This window comes from Sardina pilchardus, chromosome 5 (genome assembly GCF_963854185.1).
Source record: "Sardina pilchardus chromosome 5, fSarPil1.1, whole genome shotgun sequence".
In the NCBI taxonomy this organism is placed as follows: domain Eukaryota; kingdom Metazoa; phylum Chordata; class Actinopteri; order Clupeiformes; family Clupeidae; genus Sardina; species Sardina pilchardus.
Window position 1 is genome coordinate 8,551,596 of NC_084998.1, and position 21,087 is coordinate 8,572,682.

At 43.2% G+C, this 21,087-nt stretch overlaps 2 protein-coding genes across 2 annotated transcripts in view; one reads left to right on the forward strand and one right to left on the reverse strand.

Moving 5' to 3' along the window:
• ube2g1a (ubiquitin-conjugating enzyme E2G 1a (UBC7 homolog, yeast)) overlaps positions 1-3,361 on the reverse strand; it is a 44,008-nt gene extending 40,647 nt beyond the window's left edge. The window contains exon 1 of the mRNA XM_062536270.1: positions 3,187-3,361. Within this exon, the coding sequence (XP_062392254.1) occupies positions 3,187-3,232 (46 nt within the window). The 5' untranslated portion in view covers positions 3,233-3,361. The remainder of the gene's footprint in view (positions 1-3,186) is intronic.
• A 2,892-nt stretch (positions 3,362-6,253) lies between these two features.
• On the forward strand, positions 6,254-16,377 carry LOC134080049 (protein spinster homolog 3-like). The gene is made up of 13 exons (XM_062536268.1): positions 6,254-6,501; positions 7,838-8,075; positions 8,394-8,459; positions 9,162-9,298; positions 9,782-9,933; positions 10,399-10,465; positions 10,801-10,943; positions 11,059-11,211; positions 11,534-11,723; positions 11,906-11,971; positions 12,070-12,168; positions 12,472-12,643; positions 15,595-16,377. The coding sequence occupies exons 2-13, from the start codon at positions 7,859-7,861 to the stop codon at positions 15,648-15,650; spliced, it is 1,518 nt and encodes a 505-aa protein (XP_062392252.1). The 5' UTR covers positions 6,254-6,501; positions 7,838-7,858; the 3' UTR covers positions 15,651-16,377.
• The last annotated feature ends 4,710 nt before the right edge of the window (positions 16,378-21,087 follow it).

Sequence of the window (21,087 nt, forward strand, 5' to 3'; positions counted from 1 at the left end):
TTTGTGCTAATATAATTGCAAAATGGTAGAAAGAAATATCTGATCTTTAATGCAATGTCTACATTGCTCATTATCAGCAATCTTTCATCCAATATTCCAAGGCAAATTCTGTTTACTGATCTGAACGTTTCAAAAGGCTAACTGAGAAAACATTGGAGACCCCTTTTGCAATTATGTAAGCACATAATGTAATCTTAAAACTTCTGCCCTGATAAAAAAAAAACAATGCAACTGATATTAATCAAAAAAAGGATATTTACTTATATATTATGTCTAATGGAGTGGAATGGACATTTCTAAGCAACCTTAAACATCTGACCGGTAGTATACATTTTTAGCAAGTTGATCGGCATGGTCCACTTTGTCTGTCCAGTGTCTCATTTTCTACACCTTCTCTACAGTTATTGAGGGAAACAGACACTGATCTCTCTCTCTCTCTCTCTGTCTCTCCCTCTGTCGTCATACATTCATAAGACAACCATTTTGTGGTTGTCAGCTGTAACACAATGTTGGACGCCTTTCAATATTTCTTTTGTCCCATAACAATGGTAAAAATTGGGCTCAGATTTAAATAAATAAAAATAACAACTGGTTGGAAAAGGGAGACAATGCTACAGGTGTGTGTGTGTGTGTGTGTGTGCAATTATGTAAGCACATAATGTAATCTGAAAACTTCTGCCCTGATAAAAAAAACAATGCAACTGATATTAATCAAAAAAAGGATATTTACTTATATATTATGTCTATAATGGAGTGGAATGGACATTTCTAAGTAACCTTAAACATCTGACCGGTAGTATACATTTTTAGCAAGTTGATCGGCATGGTCCACTTTGTCTGTCCAGTGTCTCATTTTCTACACCTTCTCTACAGTTATTGAGGGAAACAGACACTGATATCTCTCTCTCTCTCTCTCTGTCTCTCTCTCTGTCGTCATACATTCATAAGACAACCATTTTGTGGTTGTCAGCTGTAACACAATGTTTGACGCCTTTCAATATTTCTTTTGTCCCATAACAATGGTAAAAATTGGGCTCAGATTTAAATAAATAAAAATAACAACTGGTTGGAAAAGGGAGACAATGCTACAGGTGTGTGTGTGTGTGTGTGTGTGTGTGTGTGTGTGTGTGTGTGTACACGCGTGAGATAATAGTTTTGTGAGCACAGCTAAAAGCCTTTTGAACACAAAGACAATTTAAAATCCATGTGAAAACCAGTCTCTATCCACAGACCACCAATATATCTAAAATGATCATTAGAACAGAACAAACGATTTGAGACAATCATGTATAGCGAATAGTCAAGAAAGGAAAGCCTGACCAATGTCATTATAAATATAATCCACTAAATGCAACAACTAATATTTGCCCTATGTTTGTGCTACATCTCCTTTCTGGGTCCATTGGGCAAATAGTGCCAGCTCCACAGCGTTTCAAATTGGGGGGCCAAGCTGAAGGCCAGTTGTTGGAGGATCCACAGGGGGTTGGCTCTGTTTGCTCCCCTGAATCCCTGCACCCCCAAGAACTGCCTATGGCTCAGCTTTCAAGCAGTGATTTTCCTGAAGCATGACATGACTGCATCTAATCTACACTGACAGATCTGAAGAGAGAACTGAATATCAAACTATATGCCCAAACGTCGGTTTAGTGCAGACAATCATTTTCGTCAGACATATTTGAGCTGCTACATAAGCAACCACACAGTTCTATTGTGTTCTAACGAGTCGTCTATGTGTGGCCTGTGTCCAAAATATGCTATTTTTGAGCAGAGAGCTTGACGAGGTTGCTAGATCATATGATCATATTATTCTAATCTAACTCTAGAATAAAAAAACCTGCCAACATCTCTAGATTACAACATAGAAAATGTCTGAATTTCGTAGAGCTAAAGATATCTGCATTGGCATCCACATGATAGAGGACCTACAGTACTACATTTTCCACCGAGGGGAATTTAGGTGGGGCTTTAAAACTTACAAACATCAAAAGCAAAACAAACGGACTAAAGTGAATTGCTCAGTGCTCCTGGCATCTCAAGCAACATACCTGGCTAACGTTATTTGGCTGGTAAATGGCAATGTGTACAGACAGAGCCAAATTGTTACTGCAGTACGTTGATATAGCTAGCCAACAAACCATCTGAGTGTTTCTGGTGCTGTCTACAACGCAGTAACGTCACAGCAAATAAACTAAATTAAATACTCGTTATCAACAAGCAATGTTAGGCTACTATTACCTAATGTCAAAGTAATGATCTGACTTCATAAACTAGCAGGTGACAGGTCAAAACAGTTTTTAGGTCAACGGAATAGCCAGTTTTCAAGTAATGTTAGCCAACACTGCTTGACAGCTTATGGCTAACGAATGCCGACGTTAGCTAGGTTTCACAAGCTAGTTTGGAGAATTCGTTAGCTAGCAAAATATCATGACATTTGAATTGTCACACAACAGCTTGGTGAGACGATTATCATCATTTCTCACATGAAGGAAAGAAAACGGTGACCACTTGATTTCAGCTAGCTACTGCCACCGTCAGGAATATCTCCATAACGTTACATGTATTTAACATTTTTATGTAACGTTCATTAAAATGACTTCATCTAACGTTAGTGTTCTGGCTTGGTGTTCGCAACTAACGTTAACGTTACACTTCAGCGACACCCCTACCAAATGTTACATAGAGCAGCTGTCGGCTAAGTTAGCAGAGACAAACTTCGGTGGTAGAACATAAAACACCAAACAAAGTAGCGTTATAGATTGACGATTCAATGAACTCAACGTAGCGAGTCATTTGTTGTTAGATGTAACTAGATATGCAGCTTACACGCGTGCATCAATCGGAATTAACGTTTCTAGCTGCTACCTATGTTAACGTCAATGATGTATAAATTGTTGATTTTCCCTGCATTGCATTGTTTACAAGCAAAACAAAGAGGCATGTAGAAAGTGGGCCAACGATTTGGATTAGCTAGCCAGGACAATCTGCTATGAGTCTCCCGATCCAACTGGCTAACAACTTATAATGCTAACCCTTTGCTAAGAGACACACAAATATATACAAACAAAGTTAGCTGGCTAACTTATTATCGTTAGCAAGCTAACAGTCGTTTGTAGGCTAGCCTTTTACTAGCTAGCTAACCAACATTAGCTAGAATTGCTATCTGGTCAACAGCCATAGAAGAATTACCTGCCAGCTGTCTCCTGAGTAACAGCGCCGATTGGGTTTCCGTCATTGTTTTACACACTACAAATGAAAAAATAAGGTTTGCTTTAAGAAGAAAATAGTAATCTTTAATTTAAACGCCAATGCCTGTCTGTCTTTTCTAGTCCGTTTTGCTCAACATTCTGTTCGACTATGAGCATGCGCTTAAAATCCAACGACACCACGAGAACGGGCTGCTCGAGAGCACCTAGTAGCGTTTCAAAGGTGCAATTGCTGAACCTTTGGTCGGTCAAACAGGTGGATTCAATTTAACTTCCTAGTCAAATAAAATCACAATTTCTAAGATGATGATCAGGGAATCAGTACAGCTACATATCGGTGATACTGGTAGGCCTATTTTAAAACTTCTTACATGACGCATGCCTGATGACAGGTTGGCCTACAGTAGCCTAGGCTAAGTAGGCTAAATGATGTGACTTGTGACATGTTCATCAATCATGAATGGTATTCAATTTATGCTGTTTACATTTATTTTTGGATTTTCATATAGTGGTGTTCTAGGCCTACAATTAAATTGGAGTGAGCTAGCAGGAGGGATTGTCTGATAGCCTAAATCCAGATGTCTAAAATCCAGATAAATCTAGCAAAGTCTCAAATCTGTGGTGTGGAATTAGGAGCAGTCAGCCCAGTTCAGTCCAGTGCAAGTTATATTATACCTGCCTATGCAGATACCATTTAACTGACATGCAACTGGAGAAACCCTCATTTATATCCAGCAGCAACAAATAACATGTTCAGTGCAAAGTATCCCAGCTCATGTTTGACCACCCATTTCTCAGGTCGTGCATGCTGCATAAGCTCCAGCAACAAGATTTATACCATGAGAATGTGCATCAATCTAAATGTGGAATGTAACTGACAAGCATCTTAAGGTATTACATTTTGTGTTCATATTTCAGCAATATCATATCAACATATAAAGGAACACATGGCTGCCTATGATTTTCCTTTACCCCTCAATTTATCGTCTTTTGTTTGTGAAGACCTGACCATTTTATTCACTCTGTTTTGTATGTCACATTCCACTAGTATAACTCAGTTCAGTTTGTCGAAGGTTATCCTATCACACTGAATGTATCCACATCAGATCCTTGTTGCTGCAGTAAAACAAGACAATATCAGTCAAGCTGAATGTTATTCAGCTTATTATTCAGATATTCAGATGCCACACAGCAATCTTCAGCAGAGTGTGTGCTTCAGAGTAATAGAGTGTTGAGGTCTGGGAGCTCCAGTGACATGCAGGGTGAGGTGGCAGACCTCCCACTGAAGATTTGGGTCACATGTTTCACAAGCTTAAATCTCAGAGTAGTTTGTTAAACCAAAATGCTGCTCTGTGCCAGGGCGCCATGTTGATGTTTTCACAATTTTATTTAGAAAAGAAATAAAGAGGAATATGGAATAGCTATCCAAAAATATTTGCGGAATATGTCACAATACAATATAGTTTTTATTACAGTTGGCATTGACGATGCAATGTCAATAGCCAGTGATTCATTTTCTGCAGTATATGAGGGGAAATTAAGTGGATACCGAAAAGTAAGTAAGGGGTAAATTCAGTAGGCTTTTCTCCTTAATTGACCTTAATCTATGCACATTTCTACTTAAAAACTTCTTAATCATGGAAGGGTTTTCAGATCAAAAGTACAGAGTTTATCATCCTAAATATAGATATTCATTGTGCAATTAAAAAATAAGTCGTTGATTAGTCGTTCAATACACTTCTCGCATTCTGCGGTGTTCATCAAGTGTGTGTGATCAAGAAATTCATTTTTTGTTCATGAAAACCTTTGACTTTGTAAATGCAAGACGATGGGACTTCATCAATCAAAAAATTGTTTCAGGAGCATGGAAAGGGGTGTAATTTAATTGGCTGTTGACAACCATCAGCAAACACACATAAACAACATTTTTGCCAGAAATGTCTAAATTTATCATGAAGCTAATCAGAAAATAGCTTGATAGCTTGATAGCTATTGATTGATGCAGAAAGCATGATGCAAAGCACATTATGTAGGGGTTTAACTTTTTCAGATCCACCTAAACTTGCTGTAGAAACGTTCTCAGATAGGCTAGTTTTTTTTTTTTTCATTTACAAAGTAATTCATAATGTTAGAAATGTTCCAATGTAAAGTTATAATGTACTTCAAGGAGTATTTAAGAAGACAGTGAGTCCCCTTCTGCCAATGCTGTCCAGTAGATGGGGTTGGAGTATCTCAGCTGTAAAGATGGTTAGATCTTCTTGATGTTATTGAATTATTGGCCTGCTTTGTTGTATACTTGCATCTTTCCTATTCAAAAAAGCCTCCACATCCTATCTTCATACCTCTTTTGCAATATCTGCTTAGCATTGTTTTGGGGGTGTAGTTTTACAATTATCTCCTAAAACCTTTGTAATTCTGTATAGCCAATCAGAATCAGATTTACAGCAGTAATGAGAAATCAAGTTAATGCCATCATTTCAACTGATTAGTGGTGGTGGTGGTGTCCCTGTACCCCACTGTAGTGCTGTAACAATGAAGCTGAGAAGCTTTTGATGCTCACAATATCACTTCATCAACACAGAAACTAGCACTCTCAATCACAATCACGCTTTCATATCTTCTGAGGTCCACACCAGCATTTGGCTTTAGCGCAAATTCAAACTCTTGACCATGTGTCACCATGGAGCACAAACAGAAACCCTGTCTCCATTTTTCTTTCACCAAGAAAGAACTACACCTTTCAAATGAGGGCCTCAATATTCAGTAAAGTCAATATCTAAATATATATTTAAAAACAACCCATGTATTTTCTGAGATGTTCTCTTGCATTTCCCATGAGTTGAAGAGGAACCGACTTGTTGTAGACAGGCTACCAGACTTCTTGTTCAGTTACATTGCACACTCAAATGGAGTAAGACCTAACTTCTCTCGAGAGTCTAGGACACTAGTTGCACAGTCCCACCACGCTACCTCAGTGCTCTGCAGTGAGTGTTAAAACAGGAGAAAGGGCTGCTGGCTTGTGGTCAACAATACGTCACAGTGTGGAACTGTGTTCAAGCGTGTGACTTGCTAGGGGAGGGGGGCAGGGTTTTAACTTGATAACAGCAGTTATAAGTCACCGAAATTCTAGGTTTTGCTCTTCCTTTTCCAAATCAGTGACACAACCCTTGCTACTAAACTCTAAAGAAGCTACAGAAGCTACTGAGAAAATAAAAACACAGACGAAAAAAGGAATGAAAAAACTCACAAAAGAATAGCATGGAATGAACAGATCAAGATTTCCTGGCATCATTCATCCGTACGTATAGATTTCTTGTTTCATTGTAGTGTGAGATGTCTGAGCATGCCTGATTTTCTGTATTCTGAAATGTCTTATTCTTTTGGGCTGAAAACGTCTGGAATGTCTGTAGCTCTTTCCCCTCCTCAAAATTCACAGTAGTCAAACGGATATGGATATTTCAGGGACAGAGCTAGCTCTTTAGCAGGTCTGAATTGAAGCAATTGTTCAACATTGTTCGTTGTTGTGGAGAGCCATGGTGTCCATAATGAGTTCAATTGTTATAGAGATTCAGTTCTGTAAAGGCAGCCTCTCAGCACACAGACAGACCAGAAGCATTTTATATAAAAAATAACTTGATTTGATATATATATATATTGTACTTATCAATGACACAAATGATTGGAAACATGTTGTCCGATGCAGATTTTGTATGGTTAGCGAATTGAGCATTAACCAGAACATTAGTTCTTGTTCTTATCATGTAATTACATAATGCAATTTATATCTCTTTTCAAAACAGTTGAGTCTTTGATGTTCTTTGGGGGAGACTATTCTCATGAATAGGTTTCACGTGAGATTGTCATTGTCCTCTTTGTGCAGTCCGTCACACAATAAGATTAAAAAATCATCGGCTATTTGGATTGCACAGCCCCATTCGAGTTTATGTGAAGTGCCTTTGCAAATGAGATTAACTCATTTGAAGCTTCTCTGTAAAAATAGTTCAGTGCTGAATAGTAGATAACAGAAGTCTTTAAATTAGATGATGACATGATATGAATACAATAACCATAACCATAACCATAAAGGTATATGAACCATATATGTCTCTTCAGACGTTATCTGCTTAGTCACTGGCATATTGTACATAGAGAAGACTGGGTTAAGATGTCACAGCTGGTCACAAGTTGTCCCAGAAGAGTTGAGTTGGTGAAAGTCTTTAGCCAAAAGGCCAATTGTCCCCTGTTAGTGGGGCAATTGTATACATTATACCAGAGCTGAGAGGACAATCAAAAACACACTGTCTCTCTCTCTCTGCGCGCGTACACACACACACACACACACACACATACACACACTATCGCACAGAAAGCACACCCTATGAACATTGTTTTCTTTCAATGACCATTTTGTGCCACATAGTAGATAGACGTTAACTAAAGAAACAGTTGAAAAGCCATCCATTATATTTTCAGGTTACTCAAAACAATTTGACAACATGACACTGTGGGACACTTCTATGGCAGCTAATGAGAGGTTCACTGGCCGCATTGCTGCACACTTTGTGTGATGTGCCACATATACTATAATAGATCTGAGCGATGCATTCTGACTTCCTCTTCCTGTGTGCTACCAGCGCTGCACAAAGTGGCCTGCCATGGAGACTGGCCCCCCTGCAGGGACCAGTTCCCGTGACGAGAAAACCCACCTCCGCTCCAACTCAAAAGGGACCCCCCACTATGGAACCATTGCCAATGGCCAAGTGGACCACTCACTGGAGACCACAGGGATCTCACCAAGACGCGCCTACATAGCAGTGGCTGTCCTGTGCTATGTCAATCTGCTGAACTATATGGATCGGTACACCATCGCAGGTAATGAAGGGACACTCAACACTTTATTTATTCGATTTTGACATCTTTACAAATTAGGGGGTACCATATATCTCTCCCATGAAATATGTACTGTATGTTATATTTATAAAAATCTCGGAGTGCCTCTGCTAACCCTTTTTTCCTTTGGATTCTAACCTCACCCGTAGCAGAAGAGCACCTGAGTAGATTTATAGACTCCTGAGCGCACTAAGCCCTTTTGTGTCTTCCCATGTACTGTATGTATTTGATGGTGGAAGTCAACAAGTGTCATGTGCTTAGTCCACTTGTCATGTATTTGATTTCTTGTTGTCTTTCAAGGTGTACTCCTGAATATTCAGAGATACTTTAGTATCAACGACAGCACATCTGGCCTGCTGCAAACAGGTAATGAACCATTTTGTCTTAACAAATCATGATACACTGTGTAGGTTGCTTCAACAATTACTGTACTCAGAACAGGAACTTCAAGTCATGCAACCCACCACATCTAAAGATGCCGATCATCCGTTACCACAACATTCCTCCAGCCATTCACCCAAATCACGCTTCGATGTGCTGTTTGTTTTTCACTGGTTTTGTTTATAGCAGACACCTAGTACAGGAGATGAAGTTAGCATGTGAATCATGCTGCTCTAACGAGGAAATAGCAGCTCTCCACCACTTAACCTGAAATAGCCTCAGCACACTGCCATCCAGTGGCTAAGAGGAGGAGAAATACAAAATAAAAAAGTTGTAAGAGCAGTGTTTTCCTTGGCGTAGAGAGAAAGACCCTATCATGTTCAAGTTTTATCAGATGTGGGCTCTACAGATTAATGACAGGAGTAGTACAGGAGTAGTACAGCTCACACATTTGACTTTATTTAGTGTGTGAACGGAAATGTATGCTGGACATAATCCAGAATGAGCCAGCCTAGCACATCCAGTGACCATTAATGATCAGAGATCATGTACTGTAATGCTGTCATGAATAATGAATAATATAGATTGCATACACACACTGGGCATCAAGAAAACGTCTTAGCTCACATATGGCTCCATTGGGAATGTGCTTTAAAGTTCTCTTATGAAATATTAATGTGTTTACAGTTTTTATCTGCAGTTTTATGCTACTGGCTCCAGTCTTTGGCTACCTCGGGGATCGCTACAACAGGAAGTTCATCATGGTTGCTGGTCTCGCTGTGTGGATTGTGACCACACTTGGCAGCTCTTTCATCACCGAGTCGGTACTAGAGAATCTTGAGTGGCGTCAGGGTGAAAAAGCCAAATGCATAATGCAATTATCTCATTTTATTTATCTACCCGCCACAAACTTTTATCTTGCATGAAGACACATTGCACATGATGCACATGATATGCAGTGACACTGACATGAATTAGTTTAGATAGATTTTGGCAAGTCTGCTTTTATTGACAGATAGCACACATAAAGCCACAATTACTCAAATATGAGTTATTTGCAAACTTCTGTTTAAAAACGGTTGAACAATTTCAAACAAGTAACACACATTCCCATGGCATTGTGTAATTGCTAGCAAGTGGAATAGCTGTGTGTGTGTGTGTGTGTGTGTGTGTGTGTGTGTGTGTGTGTGTGTGTGTGTGTGTGTGTGTGTGTGTGTGTGTGTGTGTGTGTGTGTGTGTGTGTGTGTGTGTGTGTGTGTGTGTGTGTGTGTGTGTGTGCGTGCGTGTGTGTGTGTTTATCCGGGCAGCATTTCTGGGTGCTGGTGCTGATGAGGGCGTTTGTGGGGACCGGAGAGGCCAGTTACTCCACCGTCGCCCCCACCATCATCGGGGACCTGTTCAGCGACTCCAAGAGGACCCTGATGATCTCCTTCTTCTACATCTTCATCCCTGTGGGAAGGTCTGGGGGCTTTGCAGCCACTCAAAGCTTTAATGAAATAGTAATGATAAAGTCTATAAATGTATCATAGTTAAATATTGGGAGTTAATTGTAGACCCTTTCAAACAAGGTTACATAAACAAACAAGCATGTTCCTAAGGCATATCCGGTGGTACAGAAAACAACATTGAGCTAATGTGGGGACAAAGAAGAAGCAAGATTTTAAGTGGACATTTTGTTGAGCATTACCCCAAAGTTCGATTCATTTTCATTTCAAAGTATCTGTGTTGGTTTTGAGTTGGTCTATAAGGCTTTGGTTGGCATTACCTCATTTTGTTTGCAGTGTAGTCTCTGTAGAGGTGATGAAGTAGTCTGTGAATGATGCTACCTACAGTGTAGCAGCAAATGCTAACTATGAAGGGTGAAGATAGGATCCTATATTTAAGTGTATCAACTTTCTCCTTAATTCTTTGTTTTGGTTGTTAGTGGTCTTGGGTACATTGTTGGATCCACAATTGCCAGCGCCACAGGAGATTGGCGTTGGGCGCTTCGGGTAAGACAGCATTATAATTACATGTCTACTGTGGACGCGTGACGTAAATGTTTACGCTAGGCAGTTTCTGACTTGTTTAGATGTTCTTCCCTCTCTGAAATGCTTTTAGCTTACCCTCATCATGTCTGTTTAGACTGAGTGGAAAGTGTAAGGTTCCTCTTCCGATCACAGATTCACATGCAACATTTCCTGTTTACACGCAAACAGCCTCCATCTCCATTTCAAGCTAGCAGAGGTGGAAAAATCCAGCTTCAGAAAGTGAAAGTCCTACCATATATCTGTGCCACTTAAACCAGCCTCTCTTAACCCTCTCGTCTCTGGGCCTCTGTTTGCAGCTTAATCCCATCCTTGGGGCGCTTGGACTGGTGCTGTTGCTCATTCTGACCCCTAACCCACCCAGGGGAGCCTCCGACCTGCAGGGTGGGGTGCAAATCGAGCGGACGTCCTATCTGGAGGACATCAAGTACCTCTTGAGGAAGTGAGTGTGGTCGCTGTGATCAAAAAAAGAGTTACACTTTTCGTAATAGTGAAAATGTAAGTAGAAGGACTGACTGATTTCCTTCTGCTTTTTATTCTCTCCCGTGGATGCTCAGTCGGAGCTTTGTGTGGTCCTCGCTGGGCGTCACCGCCATGGCGTTTGTCACGGGGGCGCTGGCCTTCTGGACGCCCACGTTTCTGTCCCGAGCCCAGGTGACCATGGGCATCAGACCGCCCTGCGAAAAGGAACCTTGTGACACCTCTGACAGGTGACACTCAATCCGATGCGATATATGTTACATGTTAGATGTCACAGGCTATACAGTATGTGCTACCATGTATTACGTCTTAAATTGTATGTGTTATATGTAGTGTTATGCCCATATTCTTGGCTGTTGAATATGGAATAATGTATAGAAATGATTATCCCCTGAAGACATTAAAGACTCTATCTATCTATCTATCTATCTATATATCTATCTATCTATGTATCTATCTACTATCTACTGTATCTATAACTCTAAAAGGGTTTTCAGGTTATTGTGTTGTATCACTTTGTTGTAATGCATTCCCCCCATATTTTTCCTAAAGCTATATATTTGGGGCGATCACTGTGGTGACAGGAATTGTGGGTGTGTCCCTGGGCACCTGGATATCTGGTCGGCTCCGAGACAGAGTGCCCAATGCTGACCCGCTGATCTGCGCGGTGGGCATGCTGGCTTCTGCTCCCTGTTTCTTTATCGCCATCATACTGGCGTCGACAAGCATCCCTGCCACATATGTAAGCACCAACCCCCGATCTTTTCTCTTCTACAGAAATCGCTGACTGATCTTGATTACACACAAGTCATTCTGATGTTGCCGTTGTACAATTCTCATGTGGTTTGGTCTCGCCACCTCGTCGCTGCTCTAACCCCATAATTTGCCGTTGGGGATAAATAAAGTCATCTATATCTGTTTTAGGTATTCATTGGGATTGGAGAAACTCTTCTCTCACTGAACTGGGCCATTCTTGCTGACATCCTGCTGGTAACTGGTTTTACTGGCTATCAAACTAAATCTAGCAAAACAGCGTTCAAGTGAAACCTTTTCCTGCATGACTTCACTTTAACTGCGTTGTGTTTCAGTATGTTGTCGTGCCAACCCGGAGGGCTACTGCAGAGGCCTTGCAGATCATGGTGTGCCATCTTTTTGGTGACGCTGGGAGCCCATATCTGCTGGGGGCGGTAAGTCCAAATATTACGGTTGGTGTTCACTTCTTGTCTTGTCTGCCTGTTATTAATGAAAAACGAAAGACCCTTTGGAAATAGTGTAAAGTGTGGAACATGGGCAACGTGACAGACAGTTGCTTCTTGAGCACTTTTTTTTTTAAAGTGTGACTTTATACAAATAACACTACACTATATATACACAAACTAAAACTATTGTGGGTTATGTGCGGTAAAAAAATAGTCTTTCAAAGACAGCCAAAGTACTCCAAACTCTTTCAGTGACGCGTTGGTAACGCAGTCCTGTCTCGCCCCGTGCAGATCTCGGACGCTCTGAGTAAATACGACCCGGACTCTCTGACCTGGAGGTTCCGCAGTCTGGAGTACAGTTTCCTGATCTGCCCGTTCGTGGGCGTGCTGGGCGGGCTCTTCTTCCTCATGACGGCCCTCTACATCAACGAGGACAGGAAGGCAGCGCAGCTACTGACCACAGGTGACCACTTCACTGTTTACGTTTCGGTTTAGTCCACTCAGCATCTCTGAGCCACCGTTCGGTCTCCGGAGAGGATTTTCGGCTCGTTTGGATATGCGATCGCTTTCGTCCAGTCAGCAGAAGTGGTCGCTGTGGTGTGATCTCGCTTGTGATCTCATGCTGCTGGTCCTTGTGTCTCTGCGTTCTGCTTCTCTGTCTCTCGTTTTGTATTTCAACCACAAGAGCAAAGTGACTTGCAATGGTCACTGACAACATGGGTTTGATTTATTGATGTGGTATGCAGTAGATCTTGCCTGTATTGCAGGTTTTGCTTTCACACCTTTTGCAGAACTTGGCACATTATGACAAATAAGACATAGCACTTGGGGGGTTAGCAACTCATGTCTATGCCAAAATGAAACACTGCAAAACATAACAATCCTTGTTTAAAAAAAAAAAAAGAAAATGTCATTCTTGCAACAAAACCATACACACATGCACCATTTGAATGACTCTTTCAGGTCAGGACAGCAACACACTGATGTGCTTTATATGAAACACTGCATTTCAATTGTCTCTATTCTATTGTCATTTTCTCACACTGTGAAACTCAAAAGTAGAATTTCTGCAGTAATCAGCTGACATGTTTTGCAACAAAAGTTATATATATATATATATATATATATATACAGTATATAAACATTCTTACAGAAATAAAGCAAGCTAGAATCACAGTTACCAATGCAATACTGTAAGTGAATGTACAACCCAAAAATGTGACAGCAAAAAAAGAACAATTACTGGAGAAATTGCTATTTATTGAATGTATATAACTATATATATGTCTGGCAAGGGGTGGGTGGAGGGCGTATGGATCCTGCCTTCTGTTCAGATCTGGTCACAAGACCCCACAATACTGCCTTGTGTACTGAATCCACCCCTCACCTCAATGAAGAGGCGTGCAGGCATGTGGTTGGTGGTCATATATCTTTCACTGGCATACTGAAAATAACTCTTTGATTGGTTTTAGAAATGGGGAGTGACGGGACAAGTACAAAACTGTGCACAGGTACTCAATGTAAAAGCACATAATTGAACAGGTACAGAATGGCTAACCTGAAGTCTATTTTTAGTGAAAAGAAATGTTTTCCCAATGATTACAAGAGATTTCGTTTTTGAACAGTGTATAATGTAAGAAATAGTGCGTCGTGTTTCGCAATAAGTGTGTTGCAGACAACGTGCAAAGCCGAAAATATGTTTAAGTTATGGCTAGACTGTGTTTAAAATATGCTACACGAAGTTTAGGTATTGAGGCTTGGGTCTGAGCCTTAATTTTTAGTGTGTCAACAATGGGCAAAATCGGTATGAGTCACCTTGTGTAACCGTCAGTAATTGTTACAACAGAAATGTTGTATGTAGACATACTGTAGGTTCCCTGTGCTTGTTTTGGATATTACTCTGTGTGTAGTCTGTTGTGTGTTGTTGTCAGTTTTGTTGTGGTGTGGTGTTGTGGAAAGCTGGAGAAGCTCCAGCTGGCTCACTCAGATATCTCACATCCATGTGACTGTTTAAAAGTGATGAACATGGTGTTGTCATGGATACCGTTTGGTATTGTCAGTGTTGCCCGGCCTGTCTGGAATTTACATCTAGGCAGCAGTGCTACCTCCTTTTCCTATGGGCCCATTGTATTGGAGAGCATCCGAAGGAAACACACCCCACATTGTGTGTGTGTGTGTGTGTGTGTGTGTGTGTGTGTGTGTTTGTGTGTATGTGTGCGTTTTTGTGTGCGTGTGAGTATGTATCTGTGTGTGTGTATGTATGTGTGTGTGTGTGTGTGTGTGTGTGTGTGTGCGTGTGTGCATGCGTGCGTGCGTGCGTGTGTGTGTGTGTGTGCGTGTATGTGTGTGCGCATATGTGTGTGTGTGTGTGCATATGTGTGTGACAGTGGCAAACAGAGAGCCCTGTGTGTGTGTGTGTGTGTGTGTGTGAGGTGCATACTCTCCATCTCATGCATCAGGACGTCGTGAGTCAGGACAGCCGGGGCGCTTCCTCCACGTGTCCGCTCCGGGGACAATGAGGCTCTTTGTGGGGCTCCATCTTCCTCCGCCGCCGTGCCAACATCCTGTCAGATACCGCGGGGCCAGCTCACGCTGGAGGGGACGAAGCTGCCCGTTCCGCCGTCCGTTTCGGACGGTGCCTGGCCGCACGCACGCTCAACGTCCCCTAATTAGGTTACAGGGAATCAGGGTGGGAGAGTCAGGAGCTGATGAGCGGAGATAGACAAATACCAGCGTTTCTGAGCACACAGCCGCCGCCACCACCACCGAACCCGTGTCAACATCTTTCATCTGCCGTCAGAGCCAGGCGGTAACACAAGCCACGAGTTCACTGTAACCAACAAATTTGCAGAGCCACTGATGCATATCTGGGCGAACCGACAGATGCAACATTAGAAGAGCCGACCTCCTCTAAGCACACCCAGCTGAATGCACCAAGGCTGGTGGAGAACAAGCTACTGCAAAAAAAAGAGGCACAAATAACCACAAGTTCCTTCCTTCTGATAGAATCGTCTCCTTTTTCTCACACTCTACATGAAGGAGAGCTGAGTGATATCAGAGTTGGTCATCTCTTGACACTTGAAACTCCAACGGGTGTTCCAACACACTGTTCTCATCTCAATGCTTAACTGACACTGTAGTGGGGAAGGGGTAGTAAGCTAAGCGCTAATAAGTGCTAATATGGGATGGTCCCATATCCATCCCCTCTATTCTTTTGTGTTTATGTTGTCTGCACTGTCCACTTTTGCTTGCACTGTGTTGGGGGGAGGGGAACTAGAAGGGAGGGGGTGTATGGTGGGTGTCACATTATATGTTATGTTATATATGTTGTATGTTATGTGTGATGTGTATTATGGGATAGCCACTGTTTCCGTGCTCTGTTCTGACTGCTGTCTTTTCTCTCTGCTCTTCCAGGTGAACCTCCAGTTCAAGTTGTACCACTGGCAGTGGAAGGCCAACCTGTAGCATGAGGGAGAGTGTGAGGGGTCACTGCTGAAGCTACCCAACAGTCTGTGACCCACCCTGGACAGACACTTCCCCAGGGTGTGTGTGTATATGTGTGTGTGTGTGTGTGTGTGTGTATGTGTGTGTGTGTGTGCGTGTACAGATTTTTCTGTCACTTTTGAAGCTCTAAAGGTACTAACAGTCTAAAATGAGCCCCATGTCCTGCTATAAACTCAAGGGCTGCTACATAAGGGTTGTGTCAAGTCAAGACATTGCTGTACATTTTTTTTCTTCTAAACTGAACTAAACTTCAATAAGGTCGACTGTCACAATAGGAATTTTATTTTATACTGTACATAGCCCTGAACCTAGTGTCAAGTCATGACTTTTAAAAAATATATATATATAAATAATAATTAGAGTCTATTTAATTAGGCCCACCATATGTCTCTAGCCGATCTACACCCTACACAACGTCTTACCTGTTAAAAACATGCCCGATTCAGCTTACTGTAGCTTTTTCACACGCTCGGCACAGCTGGTCTTCGTTAATGAGAACGGCAGGGGGAGTAAGCTTACCTGAGGACCCTGGGCAGTGTAGTGCAGTCGGTCTCCAGCCACCATCTTGGACTCCAGCCATGAAAAAATGTACAGCTATTTTCTACCTTTTTGCCTTTTTTGTTCTGCTTTCATTCTGTTTTATTATTTTTTTTTTTTACTTTTTACTCTTTTAATTAAAACTCAATGCTTCTACAGTTGACTCAGCTGAGTTTTTGTACTGAAGCCGACCTAAGCACTTTCCAAAAATAACCACATGGTGGCACTGTTGTATCGTTGCTAAATCTGCGCACGCCTAAATGTCTTCACCCCCGGCTCTGGGTTTTGTACTGTACAGTGGCCATTCGTCTTCAGCGGACATCGCACCACTGCTGTGCCTCAGAGGCCCTGGCATCTGCATGTGCCCGTTCAGGAGGAGGTCCTCGGATGCTTGCCGGGGCGCTCCGCGGTTGGCGACGAGCGGAGGTCGTCCAGGCAGTTTTGAGGCCCCCCTGCTCTGGATTGATGGCGTTTTAATGCCCCTCCGTGTCCCCGAGCCGCACCGTAATTAAGAGGGCCAGCAGCAGCAATCGGACTCATTAGCACATCTGATAAAAAGCAATTAACCGTCCGCTCTAATCGTGAGGGCTTTTAAATAATGCAGCGCGCGGGAAATCAGCCGTGTTAACGGACCGGCGTTCTCAACCGGGTTCTCTCTCGACGAGGGAAGATGCTGACCGAGTGTTTTCTATGACTACTACACACCTATGTTGTTACATGTCATAAGCTGACCCTGGTCCATGTGGAGGAAGTGTTTTGGTGTTCTGCTTTAATGAAAACACTCATCATAGTCAATCTAATGAACCGCTCTGGGCACACGGCCCTACCCACGTGCCTTCACCGCTGTCTGAACTGGGCTCTGTTGAGATTTTCTCTTGTGCCCTTGTGCTCATTCATTACCTGATTTTTGCAGCTTTGGATAGCTCTGCAAAATTGCTGTGAGGGAATGATCTTTGGGCCTGTATGGATACTGTTGAGTTGAATTGAATTAATGCACAAATACGCTGAAATGCTCTCTCACTCGTACACACACACACACACACACACACACACACACACACACACACTCTCTCACAGACACACACACACACACACTCACACTCACAGACAAACTACTAAACACTGACGTATATTTACAATCCGACCCTCAAACAAAGCCTCTGGTTGGTTAATGGCATTGGACGTGCATGCAACTCCTGCCTGTCCACATGCTCCAAAGTGACAAGGAGCCGCCAGTCACCCGGTCCCCATGGCAGCAGGGCCTGTTTACTGTGGCGCTGCCCGATACCCTGGTCACGCCACACTTCCTCCGGGCCGTCGGGCCCTGTACCACCGGGCCTGTCATGTCATGTGTGGAGGATCCGCAGGCTGGCCTTGGAGAGGATTGTCACATGAGTTTGGGCTTATCTGAGCTGCCAGGTTAAACACAACGCCACCAGTGTGAGCTTCTCACGGCCGGGCATGATGCAAGCGCGCCGCCTTGGCTGTAATGACATTTCCCAGCAAAAGCAGCGGCACATTTTCTGTCCACGCTTAAAACAATGTAACATTGTGTTACATGGTGTCATAGGCGATATTAAATATACAGGAATATACGAACACGTACGTTCTTTCAACTGTACTCGTGATCAGTTATGCATGAGACCTTTACACGGTCAACAGTTGTTCAGACCGTATCACCGGCAGGGGAGGGAAAAATGTCAAGGTCAAATACCAATGTCATTGTCACCCATTTGATGTATTTGCTGGCCCGTGGGGGAACCTTCCTCCTCCAGCCCCCCCCCCTGCCGGGCAGGTCTTGCGTGTGTGTTATTTTAACCCCATGTTTGGAATTTCCCTCCGTGTTGCTCTCCTACCTTTGTTCTTCCAGCCTCGGTGGTCGAGGAGGCACATACGTGCAACTGGAGAGCATATACACGCGTACACACCACACATACACACACACACACACACACACACACACACACACGAAACACGCACGCGTAAGAAAGCGTGTGGAAAACATTCCAGCGGGTGATGGCTTGACCTGTAATTAGTACACAATAGGTATTGTGTGTGGCGTGCCCTCCCGGTTTGCGCAGAGTTTATCTTTGCAGTTATGCGTTTCCCCTGTTTTTGCCCAGGGAGGGCAGGAAGCTGTCACAATGGCTAATAAATGTGCCGGGCCGGGAGCGATCGATGAATAGAGGGGGGGACGCACGCAGAGCCAAAGGGAGCGATGGAGGGAGAGAGAAAAACAGTGGGAGAGGGAGAGAGAGAGGGGAGGAAATAGAGAGAGAGAAAGAGAGAGAGAGTAAGAGAGACTTCAGAACCTCTGAAGAGTTGACACTGTGACAAAGTAGGCGGATGGACGGGGGCTTGGACACGGGTGGACGGGGGGGTGGACAGGGGTGGACGGGGGGTTTTGGGGGGGGGGTGGACGGACTGACACCGCTGATTACCCCGTAGAGGAGGACATTCCATACCGATACACACATCCACGCCACGACGCGTCCACAGGAACAGGAGTCACTCCGGAGGGGCCGTGGCCAAGAGCGCACAGGTCCCGTCCTGCCCTCCGCTGCTCTCACCTTGACCACATTGTTCTGCGCTGGAAAGAATAACAGCCACCAGCGGCCACAACAACATTGCTGAACGCTGAACCATACCAGCTCGCATTCCTCAAGGACCCTTGTGAAATATTGTCAACATTGTCCCAAATCGTGACTGATTAGTCCTGCCCACACACACACGCACACACACACACACACACACACACACACACACACACACACACACACATTGTGCATTGCGATTTCTGTGTGAGTCTTAATCAACTATTTGTTTAGTTGTACGTGGGACGTGTTGTGGCACTATTACAAGTGCTTTGTTCAGAGGTGTGGCATTTGGATGAATGAGTAACTTGTTGTTTTCCACCAAAGTCTCAACCTCATTGCCCCTGCTCTCTGTGTGTGTAAGAATAATGCTCTGGATATTTGTGAGCATTTTCTGTGAATATTTTTATACTCTTTTCATGTGTTCCTTCTCTTATCTTGACATATGTCTTACTTTTTTATCATCTTCAACTGGATTTGTCACCATCTTGCTGCAGGATATTTCAGTCAGTCTAGATTTATTACACGTTATCGTCATCGTTTTACTCATGCACTTGTGTGCAACAATGTTTAGAACCATGAGCTGACCGTCTCTAAAGCAGTGACTCAATGGTGGAAAAGAAAACCCTTGGAAAGTGGTCAGAACTGGAAACGTTGCATATGTAACTTTTAAAAAACCGACGAATAACCTTTTTGAGAGTAGTGCTTTTATTTATTTACGATGGTGATAACAATCAGTGAACTCATTGAAACCTATGTAAGGTCACACGTCCCTTCGATCATGCGCATGCGGGGTTGTGTTCTTCTGCGTCGTGCTCCACCGCGCTGCGCTAGGCTACCACGTATAGCCGCTCATGGTATAGGATTGCGTCACAGTGACTGTGCAGTAGTGTGCGCTGCAGTGCACACTCATTCTTTGAGGAGATACCAGGCATGGGATAAAGAGGCTAAGGCCCTCGCCCGATAGGTGCCAGAGAGGGCAGGCTGATCCTCCTTATCACGACCCACTCAGCCTAGGGAGCGAGGGATAGAGAGTGACAGCGGAGAGAGAGAGAGCGAGAGAGCACTCCCTCCGTTATCAGCCCCCAGCTGGAGGCCGTGGATGTGACATCAGCTAGTGGGGTGGCACCCATAGGCCCTGGGCAGCGGCAGCAGCATTACATCATCCAATGGCCTTTTTTTTATATATATACCCCAGAAGGCTGGCATCTTCAGTGGATTCATGCCAGCTCCAATTTTAGTATCTCTAATACGGCCTGTCTCATCTGCCACCCATGTGGAAGAGTCAGCTGAAGAGATCACACAAAAGGGCTAAGGGCAGAGAGGAGGAGGAGGAGGAGGAGTGTGTGTTCATGTAGATGCGACACACTCTTCATCTGTAACATTACCTACTACATAGAGCTGTAGTAGGTAATGTTACATTGATGTGATGTCTCAACATTTTCATTTATTTATATAAAATAATTAAAAAGACAAAATAAAAGACACAAGGATAATTTTTTCGAGGCAGATTAAGAATTTGTAACTCTGCAATTAGCAGAGAGCATCTGAGAACAGTTTGGTCTTAAGTCTAGATCTAAAACTGGCTACAGTTGGGGCCCTTTTGATGTCATCAGGAAGTTGGTCCCCGAGCTGAGCTGCATAGCAGCTAATAACTGCTTCACCGTGTTTGGTTCTAACAGCAGGTTTTACTAACAGGTTTTTCTCCTGAGAGGACGAGAAGGCGTGTACGGCTAAAGCATGTCTGATAGGTATTTAGGTCCTGCTCCATTTACTGATGCAGTAGTGCCTTGAAGTCAATTCTGTGACTTCCTGGAAGCCAGCGCAGGGACTTAAGAATTGGAGTAATGTGGTCGGCCCTTTTTGTTCTTGCGAGAAACCGTGCTGCTGTATTTTGAATCACCCGAAGCTTTTTGATACTCCTTTTTAGGAAGGCATTTAGGAGATCGAATCATATGATTCATTCAACCTTTATTTACTCTCTGAAAAAATGAACGGGGTTCGGAGAATACAGTGAGGAGGAACATAATAATAAAGCTCCTCTTCAGTGTATTCTCCACCAACCCTGTTTCATTTTTGCTCGAGCGTGGAGTGTTGAATGAGGCTATATTTACCTCTGCAGCATGTGCGGATGCCGTGAATGTGTTACTTGTGCTGCGGTAGGACCTGCTGGGCCTGTGATGATCACCCTGTTCAGCGCTAATGAAGTGGAGCTGCAGAACAATCTGGTGGCATCACCTCTCTCTCTCCCTCTCTCTCTCTCTCTCTCTCT

What these genes read in the sequence shown, in the direction of transcription:
- LOC134080049 (XM_062536268.1), top strand. Translation starts at nt 7,859, where the DNA reads ATGGAGACTGGCCCCCCTGCAGGGACCAGTTCCCGTGACGAGAAAACC. An exon ending in ATCAAGTACCTCTTGAGGAA is followed by an intron (nt 10,944 to 11,058) that starts GTGAGTGTGGTC and finishes GTGGATGCTCAG; the next exon opens with TCGGAGCTTTGTGTGGTCCT. An exon ending in AGCGCAGCTACTGACCACAG is followed by an intron (nt 12,644 to 15,594) that starts GTGACCACTTCA and finishes CTGCTCTTCCAG; the next exon opens with GTGAACCTCCAGTTCAAGTT.